The following is a 15,489-nucleotide window of genomic DNA, read 5'->3' as shown; positions in this document are numbered from 1 at the left end:
CTGGACCTCTGCACCTTTCAGAATCTTTGGATCCAGGCTCTGACTCCTCCCCTACCGACAATTCCCTCTGTTCCCCAACATACCTCAGATTCAGTTTGCCTGTTTAGAACAAGAAAACTTTTGACAATCGGGATACACAGGCTAGCCTATATATATTTAAAAAAACAGAGGACGAGGACACTCTAAATTGGCCATAGGAGTGCGTGAACGTGCGTGTGTGTGCAGTGTGGAAGAACTGAGGCAGGACTAGCCCCCTGGTATTGCAAACCTTGGCTCTAGATGACTGTCACTACTAAAGTGACACCCCGGCCTCATGTGTAAAAATGGGGAAAAAGTGTTGTGGATGGACTGGTAATGAATGGAGAAAACAGTGAATAAAGATGGTCTCAGGACAATGCCCTTCTAGGAGGTCCATCCATTTGACCGGAGTAAAAAGTGATAATGTAGGAGCCAGGACAGGGATGTTGAACCAAATGAAAACAAGACAACATGGGTCCAGCATTATGATAAGTACATAACTTTCTTATCCGATGATGTATTTCATCAGATTCAACCTTTGGGACAGATTCCCAAGCTACAGAAGCACTTGGGTGGTATCAAGGAAGGATCCTCCCAAGAAGGGTACAGCCAAAAGATGTTTGGAATATGGACTGTACACCCAGCTTGTAATGAGAGACAAAGGCATGAAGTGTAGACCAAGCAGCTACAGCACAAATCTTGCCAACAGGAACTCTACTCAAAAGGACTATAGAAGTAGCTATTGCCCTTGCAGAATGAGTTTTTTTTTTTTTATAAAGAAAGCCTGAGCTTTTCATAAACCATCATTATGCACTGAGACAGCTATCTGAATAGAGTGACTTTTGATACACAATGGCCAATTTTTACTGTAGAAAAATGCAACAAAAAGCTCATCAGATATTCTCAGATCCTTAGTTCTAGGTAAATAAACTCTGAGTTGTCTATGAACATCTAGTAAATGATGAGTATACTCTCCTTTGTTTGAGAACTTTGGAAAGAACAGTGGTAGACTGATAGTCTGATAAAGATTCATTTTAGATACCACCTTTGGGAGAAAAGCGAGATTAGTCATCAAGGACACCCTGTCTTTGTGGAAAAAAACATGTACGGGGGGGCTAAAACTTAATACTTGCAATAATGAAATCAGACTTGTGGAAGTCACTGCCACGAGAAAAAGTGTTTGTGTGTGTGTGTGTGTGTGTGTGTGTGTGTGTGTGTGTGTGTGTGTGTGTGTGTGTGTGTGTGTGTGTGTGCACAGAAGTGTCTTGGTTAAAATTCTAGGAATTCTGAAACCACATCTTCTTCACTGATTCCTACAAAAAAGTTCCTTGAAGTATAAAGAAGCATACTTCGACAACAGGCAAGGTCTTACCATCTTATTACTTCTGGCGAGTGTCTCTAATTTTCGGTCCAAAGAGAGTCAAACCATCAAAAGAAGCATTAATAAAAGACATCTTGAAGCCTTCTGCAAAGTCACACAATCACATCCAGACGTGGTGGCAGATGGCAATGCAGGTACCTGCTGCTCTAACTGCACCATCAGCTGCAATAGAAAGCAAACATATGGATACGTTTGACAGACTGTAGATCAGATTACTCTGACTCCACTGATTTTTGGATGTCCACTGGTAAGTCACCCAAGAAGAACTTGGTAAATCCCTTCGTCAAGTCCCTCTGCAAAACAAGTCATATGTGCAAGGTAATTCAGCACTCTGAGTGCAAAAGTCACTGAAATGTATGCCCTTCTCACAAATCTGTTCAACATCCTCAGCTCCCTGTTAGGCAGGTGGGCAGATGTACTCTCTCTCTCGAGCTACTTCTTTGTGGCTGCCACATCAACCACAGCATTTACTTTGGGAGCCTTGCTCGAGTGAGTTCTGTTTTTAGGGGGCAATGAATATTTTGTCTAGCTTTCTATGTTTCAGCTCCAGCACATTAGGATCCTTCCATACTTGTTGTGAGCCAAGACTTCCAAAACCGAAAGGGGTAGGAGCTGGAAGAACTCCCATCTGTATTTGCACTGAGAGGAATACATTGTACTGTAGAATACACTAACGTGTAAGAAAAAAATTAATTATAAACTATAATGAAAAAAGGGAAAAATTACCAACAATGGGTAAGCGAAGAGTACACCAAGGGTATAAAGTACAGAAAAGACAAAAAAGAAAGGTCACACAAGCAAAGAAAAATATGACTTAACTGAATGTAAGCGAGGTCAAGAGTACATTAGGGATTGGTGCATTATGGGTAAGGAAGGAGCTCAAGTGCTTTTTGGTTACCATGAGCTATAGTAACAGCTGAATTGGATCCGAAAGTTGGAACAAACCCAACTATTGAGGAATGAATGAAAATTGACATCAGATAAAATGTTTTCGGCTGCTTTACATTACTTTTAAACTGACAGAAGAAAACAAACACTCTGCTTAAAAGTTATAGTCTTAAGACAGTCTATTAAAAACACACCTAGCTTTAAAATAACTTTCCTGAAGAGGAAACTAATAAAACATCAACAAAATTAAGAAAATGCAAGTCCTAAAGGGAACGCATCTGCCCAGCAAAGGAAAGCACATGACAGCCATCGATCCTTGAGAACTTTAAAGAAGTCTACTTTTCAGTGGCAGCAAAGCTCTGAAGGGCTTTGCACCCAAACTTGTCTTTTATTAAGCTCAGCTCAAGTTGTTTGACAATTTGGGTGCATGCAAAGTACCCTGAAACTTTGGAAGCTGGCCAGCTGTTACATCCTTGGCAGGATATAACCCATATAGCCAAGACTACTGTAGTAGTGATCAATATGATGAACACATATATACATATATATATATATATATATATATATATATATATATATATATACATATATATTTTATATATATATATATATATATATATATACACACACACACACACACACACACACACACACACACACACACACACACACACACACAGTAAAGCACTCTCCCACACTTTGAAAACGATAAGAAAAGTCAGGAGAGATAAACGTTTTTCCAAAGTTTCAATAAAACATACTAAGACACACGGGTACAAATGGTGCAACACACCAGCTAAACTTACTGCAGAAAATACTAATAATGAAAGGCAAGGACATAGAATTGTGAAGTGCTATTGTTTACAATGACTTCTGTGCTAAAATGCTCTAACAAATTAAAAGAAAGCATGATGAAGTTGACAAAATGACAGAAAAAAAATATCCCTAATCTACCACTTCAACTTGAAGGTCTTTACACCTCAAATTCATAACCTCTGTTGCCTCCTCAAGGAACTTGGTTGAAGCATCTAGTATCCTTTGCTCCAGGAGGAGGGATTGACTCTGTATGTATTATGCAGCAGTCAATCCCAGCCTTCTGGACCACATCTCATTAGTGCCTAGAAAAATGTGTAGCCAGGAACTGATGACTGGAAGGACTGCAGATCAAAACAACTACTGTAAAAGCAGCAACTTTGACATGTTATGTTTTCTTTAATATCAAGCCCATCTTTTCTGCCACTGTAATGAGTTTTTCTTTTAATTATTTTTGTGCAATTGAATGGAAAAGCATACAGATATTTAAGAGTGAAGCACTGCATCATATTACTGGCAACAACTTAATGTGCATACACCAATAAAGATGAATTTCTGTCCCAAAGGTACAAAACATGGTATATTGACTTACCAGGTCAGACACATCCTCATCCTTAGCAGGCTCTACACTCTCATTACCATTTACAGAGTTGCTGTAATCTAGGTCTTTGGCACTGGTGCCGGAACCTCCCATAGGCCAGATCCGCTGCTCTTTTCCTTTTTTCTGCTTCTGCTTATCTGGTTTTGGAGACTTACTGAAAAGCAACAGAAGTGATACAATAAAGATCAAATCCAAACTGACCAAAAAACAAATTTTGCCAGCTATCTTGCTTTTAAATCTACTCGTATCCAAAACTGCAAACAATTTCACTTTACAAACTGAACAAATAAACTTCTTCCATAACCACTGCCAGAAAAATGCAACTATATGAAGTACTTGCCATAACAAATAGTCAAATAAATGGTGATTGCTGGTGGATGCACTAATTTTGTTCATAGCTACTGCATGCCAATGCACAATCCCAACAGCCAGGTACTAAAGACAGTACTTCTACTGTGCTCATGTTTTTCATTTCAATTTGCACGTTCTCTGAATGTTGCCTTTTCAAAGTAGGAGCTCAGATGCTTCTTTTGTTTTTTCTGTGATTATAAAAATAATGTAAAAAATCTCTTAACAAATTCAGCACAGTGGGGTCTTGCTTACTGTCATATCATCAAGAACACAAACACTGGGACGAGTACCTCAAAACAAACATACAAATGAAAAAGAAGCATCTCACTGCTCAGTAACTCCACTGTCACGCAACTACAGATAAAATTGCAAGTGTGCTACAATACTGTGTTTCCATATAAACTCGGCTACTACTAAACAAAAAACAAAAGGCAAACTACGGCTGCTTTAAACAAGTCACTAAACAAAGCATATTGTTTAAACATACAATCTTTAAAGTTCATCTACAAAGAAACCTCACAAACAAACCTCAAAGACCTCAACGTCTTGTTCTGGTCTTTGGTGCAGGCTGGAGAAGTTGTTTGACCGCAACTGAGCTACAAAATATAAGTATCTTTTGATTATTTTAACAGATTACTGTTTTTATAATTTAATATATATAAAGCACTTTGTCTATTCAGAATCTTCAGAAATCTTTATCTGTTTAAAAACTTTCAGAATCTGTAGTGCTTGTTGTCTTAGGCTATTGTATAAACTGAAACATTTACTCTGTGTAATTATCTCTTGGCTAGTGGGGGCTGGTTCTTTTGTGTTCTTGTAAAAAAAAAAAAAAAAAGTTGTTGTTCTGGTCTTTGGTGCAGGCTGGAGAAGTTGTTTGACCTGAACTGAGCTACAAAATATAAGTATCTTTTGATTATTTTAACAGATTACTGTTTTTATAATTTAATATATATAAAGCACTTTGTCTATTCAGAATCTTCAGAAATCTTTATCTGTTTAAAACTTTCAGAATCTGTAGTGCTTGTTGTCTTAGGCTATTGTATAAACTGAAACATTTACTCTGTGTAATTATCTCTTGGCTAGTGGGTGCTGGTTCTTTTGTGTTCTTGTAAAAAAAAAAAAAAAAAGTTGTTGTTCTGGTCTTTGGTGCAGGCTGGAGAAGTTGTTTGACCGCAACTGAGCTACAAAATATAAGTATCTTTTGATTATTTTAACAGATTACTGTTTTTATAATTTAATATATATAAAGCACTTTGTCTATTCAGAATCTTCAGAAATCTTTATCTGTTTAAAAACTTTCAGAATCTGTAGTGCTTGTTGTCTTAGGCTATTGTATAAACTGAAACATTTACTCTGTGTAATTATCTCTTGGCTAGTGGGGGCTAGTTCTTTTGTGTTCTTGTAAAAAAAAAAAAAAAAAGTTGTTGTTCTGGTCTTTGGTGCAGGCTGGAGAAGTTGTTTGACCGCAACTGAGCTACAAAATATAAGTATCTTTTGATTATTTTAACAGATTACTGTTTTTATAATTTAATATATATAAAGCACTTTGTCTATTCAGAATCTTCAGAAATCTTTATCTGTTTAAAAACTTTCAGAATCTGTAGTGCTTGTTGTCTTAGGCTATTTTGTCCCAGCCTCCCTCCCTGTTGGTGTCTTGCTCTTATACTTGGTGGCTTTGCAGTTGCCCGCCCCTACTGTGACACACCTCCCAGTCTAGTGTCATTGGCTCATTCTTCTTAATACAGAGAGAACATTTGATAAGGCCTTCTGTTCCTCCTTTTTACCTTTTCAAAAAGTAAAACAAAACTTTTTTTTTTCTTTTTTGCCTGAACCTTCTTGTGTTCTGACTGTCCTTCTCAAACATATTGGAAATATACAGTATATTTCAGAGCATTTGTTATAACTGTATTTGCTATAACTGATTTAAGTATTTTTTTCTGGCTTTTTGAATATTTACTGCTTAGCGACTGCATCTTAGCCTGTTTATACAGCTCTGCATTCTATTTAAACTGTTTTTGTGTTGATTAACTGTTTTGCACTCTTAAAAGTTATTTGTTGCTTAATTTTACCTGTAGGCTAACACACTCAAGTGTGCTAGCCACTTAAAAGCATTTATAGCATTTACTGTCTGTTTTTTTCCTTGTCTCTGTTAAAAAAAAAAAAAAAAAAAAAATCTCTTGTTTTCCCACCTTACTGAACTAGAGTAGTCCAGTTTCAGAGTTGCTGATCCCTGGGCTTTGTTTTTAGTTCCTGTTACTGATCCATTGCCTTATTAGGAAGGAGGGAAGTTTCTTTGCTTACCAGTGGGAGTGGGAAGCACTGAGCAGCCTTTTGTCCGAATTGGTGAAGTTTCAGCCAGAAACTAGTAGTCTATTGGTAGTTTTGGGCCAATTCCTAGCTCCTTTCAGCCCCCTGCTATAAGACACGCTAAACACGCGTTTTCCAGCTTGTACCAACTCTGCACAGATCCTCGTGGTGGCCTGCAGAGTGATCCAAGCAACAGAGAGCTAAAAGAGTGACTTTCTACCAGATATAAGTATTTTTTGTGGCTTTCCCACTGTTATTAAGCTAGCGACTGCATTTCGCCTGTTTTACTGCTACTTTAAGTGATTTCTGCATTTTACACTGTTTATTGCACTTTAAGTTACTAATTGTTGCAAATTGTTTCTGTAGGCTACACACTAAAGTGCGCTAGCCGATTTACAGCATTTATAGCATTTACTGTCTGTTTTTTCCTTATCTCTGTAATAAAACAAAAAAATCTCTTGTTTTCCCACTTTACTGAACTAGAGTAGTCCAGTTTCAGAGTTGCTGATCCCTGGGCTTTGTTTTTAGTTCCTGTTACTGATCCATTGCCTTATTAGGAAGGAGGGAAGTTTCTTTGCTTACCAGTGGGAGTGGGAAGCACTGAGCGCCTTTTGTCCGATTTGGTGAAGTTTCAGCGAGAAACTAGTAGTCCATTGGTCGTTTGGGGCAATTCCTAGCTCCCTTCAGCCCCCTGCTCTAAAACACGCTAAACTGTACTGCTGATCTAACCAGCATATCCTATAACTGAAAAGTTAATCTCTACTTGATTCCCAAGTAGACTATTCTCTATCTGTAAAGCCTAGCACTTACTCCTACAGTACTTGCACCTTGATAAAGCACTCTTATTATAGATAGTACCCCACCAGCCTAAAACCCACTTCCGCCGAGTCCTTTGAAAGTTCTTTATCTACTACTTCTAGTATGTCAAGGGATCAGTTGCTAGTGTCCTCTCCAGCTCAACTGGTGAACCTGGGAATATTGAGGCAATGTTACAATTGCCTCATGTACACAGAACAATCCTCTCCTTCTCCCACAAAACACAAATACATGCGAGAGATGCAACTATACGGCCAAACTGGAGGCTGAGCTCTCTCAACATTGGACTGGCAAGACCAGACAGGAGGAGAAGGTAACCACACACAATACATACCCAGTCACACATGGTACCATCACAACTTCAAATCATACACATACTCACACAAAGACATACTCGGAGGCTCTGATCAAAAATTTACCAAAACAGCAGAGGCCACCAAAGCAGACACCCAAACAACTACCACCTCACGACCCAACACATGCAACACATAGACCACACAGTCAGAGTGTCAAACAGTCACAGCCCTTAAGGCCAAACAAAATGCCAGACACACTTGCCATTGGTGATTCCATAGTCAGACACACTGATGTCCCGCTCACCAGACTGAGTAAGGAGAAGGTCACAGTAAGCTGCCTGTCGGGCGCTAGAATCCGCCACATAACGCAAGCACTCAGGTCTCTCAACAGCAGGTACAAGTACGACTCAGTCATTGTCCACGCTGGTGTCAACGACCTGAGACGTACCTCCTTGGACTACATGAAAAGGGACGTCGAGGAGCTCTCTGATTATGTAGCCCAGGCAGGTATGACCCTGACCTTGAGCAGTATCCTACCTTCACCTAGAATGATGCCACAATACAGTGATAAGATGATCAGCTTTAATAATTGGCTTAAATTCTGGTGTCATTCAAAGGGATCCAATGTCTGTCTGCCTGGGATGACATGCTGGACAAGCCACGCTGCTTGAGGGACGGCTTGCACCTGTCACCCCTGGGCTTCCAGATATTGGCAAAGGCTCTTGCCACCCCCATAGTGCCTTTTTTAGGCAAGGCTCAAATTCTAAACCTACCACCCTAGAACACCAAAAAGGAAAAAACTAAGGGTAATGCTGCTCAATGCCAGAAGTCTCAATCTCAAGATGCACGCACTCGAGGCCCTTCTCAATATGGAGAACATCGATGTCTGTGCTGTGACAGAAACCTGGTTCAAGGCTCCTGAGAGCACCCCAGCACTAACAGGTTTCACCTCATATCATGTTCCGCCCCAAAATCCGGACAACACCAAGAAAGGAGGGGTGTCCATATTCATAAAGGACACCCACACCTCAAGGTTGGTGGCAACGCACGATGCATCGGAGACCATCCAGGTGCAATTAACCATAGGCAAGACTGCTCTGCAATTTGTAGCATGTTACAGGCCACCCTCTCAAACTCAGGAACCTCACATGGCCTTCCTGAAAACATTGGAGGGGATAAATGTATCTCCAAACACCATCATACTAGGTGACTTCAACTACCCTAATATAGACTGGGAACACTACTCAAGCCCGAACACTCTAACCCAAAGATTCCTGCAGTTCATAAACTCAAATGCCATGGAACAACTAGTCACCATCCCCACAAGAGGTGAAAACATACTTGATCTCATCATCACGAACATGGGATCAAAATGTTCAACACCGAAGTATACCCTCACTGGTGAGATCAGATCATAAACTAATCTTGCTGGAGGTCCTCATCCCGCCCCACCTGAAACAAAAAGACCACAGTGAAAAACTTCTCAAAAGCCGATTTCACACTTCTAAAAACTAGTGTGGTCTCCTTTAAGGCCCCTGAGCCAGTGGTAAACATTACTCAAACCGCTGAATCACTTACAAATGCCTTCTACCAGCACCTACAGGACTGCATGGATCAGGCAATCCCAAACAAAACTAAGACTCTCTGTACCAAAGGCAAGCGTCCAGTCTGGTGGACCCCAGCCATAAACAAGCTCTACAACAAAAGGAGGAAGCTACTACAAGATAGAGCAAAATCCTTGAAAGGTAAGACACCTTTGATCATTATAAGTAAAAACTAAGAGCTCTCATAAAATCATCAAAGGCAAATTTTGAGAGAAAAATCGCCAAGGACTCTAAAGACAATCATAAGGCCTTCTTTAGCTATGTTAGAAACCTAGGAGGACACTCCCAGATATGCTCAGAATTAGTTCAAAATGATGTGAAAATTACTGAACCTACACACATTGCTAACATACTGGCTGACAGGTTCAGTGCAAACTTCTCCCCCTCCCCAAAGGAGAGATATCTATTCCAGAGGATTGTAGCCCCCAAACATCTCCAACGCCCAGGTGAGAACTGCCCTCACTAAGGCAAAAACACAGCATCCATGGGACCGGATGGTGTCCCCGGCTGTGTGCTTCATGAACTCAATGAGGAATTAAACCCACAGTTAGGACAGCTGTTTAATCTTAGCCTCACCTCAGGATACGTACCCAAGGAGTGGCGCATGGCGACTGTGGTCCCACTTCATAAGGGCGGTGCCTCCACAGACCCTGGAAATTACCGCCCCATTAGCTTGACAAGCCTTATCTGCAAAGCCATGGAGAGGATCATAATGGAACTCATAAATAAAGACATAGGGAACTTGCAGACTTTGGATCCAACCCAGTTTGGCTTTGTCAAAGGCAGATCCTGCCTCTTAAACTTGATTGACTTTTTCGAGACAGTCACCAAGGCCATTGATGACGGAAAGGCAGTCCATACAGCCTACCTCGACCTGGCAAAGGCCTTGACACAATACCCCACTCAGGTATCATCGAAAAACTCATCAGCTTGAATGTAAACCCATACATCACAAGATGGGTTGCAAACTGGCTAAGCGACAGAACCCACAGGGTCAGAGTTGCTGGAGCCATGTCAGACTCAAAGCCTGTCACAAGTGGTGTCCCACAGGGCTCAGTCCTGGGTCCACTCTTGTTCGGCATCTACTTTTCTGAAGTACAAGCAAACACAGGAGGGTTATGGCTGACAAAGTTTGCAGATGACTGCAAACTGGGCCATAGTCGAAAACACATCTGACACAGATATCCTCCAGAAGGGCCTCACAGAAACGGATAACTGGTGCCAGAGCCATGGCCTGAAGTTAAACGCCAAAAATGCATAGTCATACCCTTCGGGAAAAACAAGGTTACCCCTAGCTACCATATAGGTGACAATCCACTGAGCACAGAAAAAGTCATCAGGGATCTGGGGACCCAAGTTGACAGTAGTCTTCGTTTGACACTCATGTTGCTAAAGTAGTTAGGAAAACCTTCTATATCGCCCACCTGATCATGAAGGGATTCACATCTAGATCAAGGGAGGTCATCGTCCCCTGTACTCATCACTCATTAGACCTATGATTGAGTACAATGCCCGTTCGAATGTATCTGACCAGACACCTGATGCAGCTTGAAAGGCCCCAAAAGTTCCTCACCAAAAGGATAAAGGGTCTCAAAATATGTCTTATGCTGCCCGACTGAAAGAACTCCAGCTTTATTCAGTCTCATACCGCTTGCTCAGAGGTGACCTGTGCCTGACATATAAGGCCATGTCAAACCCAGATTTGATGAATATGCTTCACCTCAAAAAATCTAGATCCCTCAGAACCACAAGGGCGGGAGACTTAAACCTTGACACGGTTATAAATAGAACGTGCTGGAGGGACAGATTCATCACCCAGAGACTCCCTATGCTGTGGAACAAAATCCCGGTACATGTGAGGCAGAGCACCTCGCTGGCCTTGTTCAAGAGGAATCTTGACCACTGGATGGGAGATCGCAGATATACCCCAGGGATTACTTCAGTGTCACTGCTTGACAGAGGCACAGAAAAATGATAGGCATAGTTTTTATTCAAACTAAAGGGGTGGCGAAAGCCACATAACTATGGGCTAGGCTTATAAATGCCCTTGGGCAGATAGCCTAGTATGAACCTATGAACCTATGAACATCAGTTGCCCACCTAAACCTTATGCAAAACAGCAGTCAATACAAATCACTCTACATTATTACATCCAGCAGCATCATTTGATCTTTGCTTGTAGTACAACATATGCTCTAAACAAACAAAAAAAGTTACACACAAGCTCACAGTCAAAATACAAGAATGTGCATGTAAACTGCAAGCAGCACCATATCACATGTAGCAACAAAGTGAAGAATGAGTAGAATATGCCAAAAGGGGGAATGAATGGTGGTCCACAGAAGGTATCCCTTGTGTATCTACTGTTGGAGAGTAATTTATGTTGTTGTTGTATCTTTTGGATTTTCCCGGTTAGGGGTCGCCACAGCAGAACTCCGGTCCGGTGAGTAATTTATGTAACTGTACTAATAAACTCCATCGTAAGGGACGCCTGCTGCTGAATGCCACATTTTTCACCTATGGTTAAAATATGAAGCAGGATATTTGGATATTCTAAAACTCCCAAAAAAGTGAGGAGGAAGCGAAACCCCAGCCGAACATAGATGGCAAAACATGCTCTAGCTTGGGACTGAAACATTAGTTAGTAATGGTTGCCAAATGAGTGCAAATGGTTATCTGACAACTTAACAGATGTCTTAAGTGGAAACATTTCTGGAAAAAAGAAGTTGAAAGTAACAGCTACTCTAGAAGCATACGGTATGATGTCTCACTAAAGACTTACTGCAAATACCATAATAAAACACTATGCAAATATCTAGTCAATTAGAAAGCAGCCATTTACAGATGACCTTCCCTGTTTGGCATTTTACATTTGCCTCCAATTTGTGTATTCATCTTCTGCTACAAGAAAGCTGACTTCTGTCAACAGACACTTTGTTTACTTGATATTTTCCTTTGCATTCCTCCAGCTAGTCCAGAAGCCTGTATAACTAGTAACTTGAACATAATCAAACTGACTATGGAGTCTACCACAGTTGATTCTGGAGTCTCTTATATCGTGAATGGCTTACCAAAGCCTCTATTAAACCTCTAACATGAGTCTTCTGAACTGGAAACATCTCCAAAACCTGGATATCAGCTATTCTGATGACTACAGAACACAGCATTAGTCTTACCAGCCTTGTTTGTAAAGCCAAGGAACAGATCATTTCTGATCTCATAAATCTTGACAATGAATCTCTTAATCCTGGAGACACTTCAGTTTGGCTTTGTCAAAGATAGTCATGCCTTCTTAACTCTGTAAATGTCTGTGAAACGGTAACTCAAAGCAACTAGTGCTAATGATGCAGTGCATACAGTATACTTGGACCTGGCCAATAACTAGAAACTATCCCCCATGCAGGCACTGTTGACAAACTAGCAAAGCTAAGCACCAATCCATATGTAATAGCGTGGTTAGCATATTGGTTCTCAAACAATACATGTCATTGAGTTGCTGGTGGCACTTAGGTGAGTAAAAATACCATAAGTGGGGCACTTCAAGGCTCTTTTCATTTATTTGATCTACAAGTCAATATATTCTATGCCTTTAATTAAAAGGAAAAAAAAAGTTTATTCACTCACCAGTGTCAAAGTACAGATTGTCTAGGCTATGCACCCAACTGGTGCAAGGGCAATGCCCTCAAAGGCCTCAAACTAAATGCTAAAAAGGTATTACAGTTCCCTTTGATAGAATAAATAATTACCCATCACACTACACAAACAAATAAAGAGGTTATGTACTTACCATAACGTTCCATGCAAGTTGTTCTTCTCGCCTTCATTATTACTGATGGGTTCAGAGCCGATCCTCAGCTCCGAGTCGGCCAATTTGCAAAGCTCGAGGTCTTTAACAGTTCGAGGCCGAAGCCCTATCCCACAATGCACCTCTACCTTCCCCAGATCTTGTTTGCTGCCAATTAGCACTAAGCCTACCCCAGATTTCAAGGAAATCATAAGACAAGTAGTGAGAGGAAACTCCTCAAGAGAACCAAAACCAACATAGAACCTCTTGAACTTCCAGACATTGGATGGGGGTAGGTGGGGGTCGTAATAATGAAGGAGAGAAGAACAACTCACATGGAACATTATGGTAAGTACATAACTTCTTTATGTGAAGTTGTTCAATCTCGCCTTCATTCTTACTGATGGGTAGCATCCCCATTTCATCATCTTGGGTGGCTCAAGGGAGTATCTGCCTAAGAACAGCAGACCCAAATGAAGCTTTGTCCCTAGAGGCCTTGTCTACCTTGTAATGAGATATAAAGGTATGTGGCTTTGACCAGGTGGCAGCTGCACAAATAGAATCAATAGGTAGCCTGGTCAAAAATGCTACAGAAGTAGAAACCGCTCTGGTAGAATGAGCTTTAACTTTGTCATGTAATGCAATGCCTGCTTCACGGTAAATAAAGGATATACAATCAAAAAGCCATTTAGACAAGGTAGATTTGGATACCGGTGCACCTTTTCAAGAATTCGAGAAAGAGAGAAACAGTTAATAAGCCCTTCTATGTTCTTTTGTCCTGTCCAAATATAAACAAAGTTGTCTATGGACGTCAAGTTTGTGAAGCATATATTCCAATTGATTTGAGTGATTGGAAAAGAAAACCGGTCATTCAATTGTTTGATTAAGTGTGAATTCGGAACAAATTTTTGGTAAGAACGACGGATTTGTTCTGAGGGAAACCTCTTTGTGAAATATCAAGTATGGTTGCTTAATAGAAAGGGCTTGTAACTCCGAAATTCTGCGTGCTGATGTAATGGCCACAAAGAAAATGGTCTTCCAAGAAAGATATTTCAGCTCACAAGAAGAGGCAAGTTCAAAGGATGGGAGAACAATCTTGGACAGGACTAGGTTCAAATTCCATGGAGCAGTAGGAGATCTGATTAGTGGTTTTAAGTGCATCGTACCCTTCAAAAAAGCCTTAGCCAACTTGTTAGACATAATACCATTTTCAGATTCGCCTATATGAAAATTAGAAACAGCAGCCAGTTGCACTCGAATGGTTGCTGCTGCAGCTCCTTCATTGAACAATTTTGTCAGAAATTCCAAGATATCCAAAATAGAAGCTAGAAAAGGGTCTATGTTATTTTACTGGGCCCAGATGGAAAACCTTTTCCACTTACTGAGATAAAGTCTCCTGGTTGAAGATTTATGTGAAGACGAGAGAATATGTTGAGCCTCTTCTGATAAATTTTGGAACCTGGCTATTCTGGAAATTGGAGCAGCCAAGCTGTCAGTTTGATGGACTGGAGAGAAGGGTGAAGAGCTCCTGACAACTGGGTCAACATATCCGGTACTGGGTCCAGGATCCAAGGCTCCTCCAGAAGATAACTTCGGAAAGGGGAACCAAATTTGACGAGGCCAATTTGGGGCTATTAAGATAAGTGTCCTGCCCAGAAAACTGGCTTTCTGTAAAACTTTGGGAATCGGGGGAAATGGAGGGAAAGCATAAAGGAGTCCCTCAGGCCAATCATGAACAAGTGCGTCCCTCGGGGGTTGTCCCAATTGAATGATCAGGGCAAAGTAATTGCTGCACTTGGTGTTTGTGGGGATTGCAAAGAGATTGCAGCAAGGCTGGCTCCATCTGTGGAAAATCATCTACGCTACTTCGTTCTTGAGAGACCACTTGTGAGGCAACAGAATTGCTCTGCTGAGTTTGTCCGCTATCATGTTGTATTTCCCTCGGATGTGCATTGCTATCAGAAAGCTCTGGGTGGACTCTGCCCATTTCCTTTATCTTAGAGCCTCTCAACATAGGGGGTAAGATCTGGTTCTGCCTTGTTTGTTTATATACCAGATTACAGACATGTTGTCTGACTGGATTGCAATTGTGCCTTTAGGAAGAGAGTCTTGAAAGGACTGCAACGCTAAGAGAACCGCTCTCATCTCAAGGACGTTTATGTGCAAATGAGCCTTGTGAACCTGCCATGTACCTTGGGCTCTCCGTCCCTGATAATGCCCCCCCCCACCCGATCAGGGAGGCGTCCGTGGCCACTGTTGCAACTGGAGCCGAGAGGACAAATGGACTTCCCATAGTCAACATGTGGGACGTTAGCCACCACCGAAGATCGTCCTTGCAAGAGTTGGTTATCAGAACTGCTTGATTCATCGGTAAGTCCTGAAACGTCCGCTGTGTGAATAGCAGCCACTGAAGAATGTGCATGTGAGATCTCGCTAGGGGTATTGCAATAATCGCTGCTGCCATAGTGCCGATCAACTTGAGAATTTGCGATGCTGGTGCTTTGTGTTGACAGGAGATCCACAATTTTTTGCCGTAGGGTAAGCACTCTTTCTGGAGGAAGCTTTAGGGACATGCTGACCGTGTCTAAGTCTGCTCCTATAAACACTGCATGCTGCAATGGCAATAAAGC

General features: G+C 41.2%; 1 protein-coding gene across 3 annotated transcripts in view; it reads right to left on the bottom strand.

The window, feature by feature from the left end:
• The window catches only part of SRPRA (SRP receptor subunit alpha), an 880,927-nt gene that overhangs the window by 492,453 nt on the left and 372,985 nt on the right, over positions 1–15,489 (bottom strand). For all 3 annotated transcript variants that reach the window (XM_044080819.1, XM_044080817.1, XM_044080818.1), the window contains one exon: positions 3,693–3,855. In XM_044080819.1, coding sequence (XP_043936754.1) covers positions 3,693–3,855 — 163 coding nt within the window. The remainder of the gene's footprint in view (positions 1–3,692; positions 3,856–15,489) is intronic.

The sequence above is a fragment of the Protopterus annectens genome, chromosome 8.part0 (assembly GCF_019279795.1).
Source record: "Protopterus annectens isolate FY-2018-M chromosome 8.part0, PAN1.0, whole genome shotgun sequence".
Taxonomy (NCBI): Eukaryota; Metazoa; Chordata; order Ceratodontiformes; family Protopteridae; genus Protopterus; species Protopterus annectens.
This window is presented reverse-complemented; position numbering and strand designations above follow the sequence as displayed.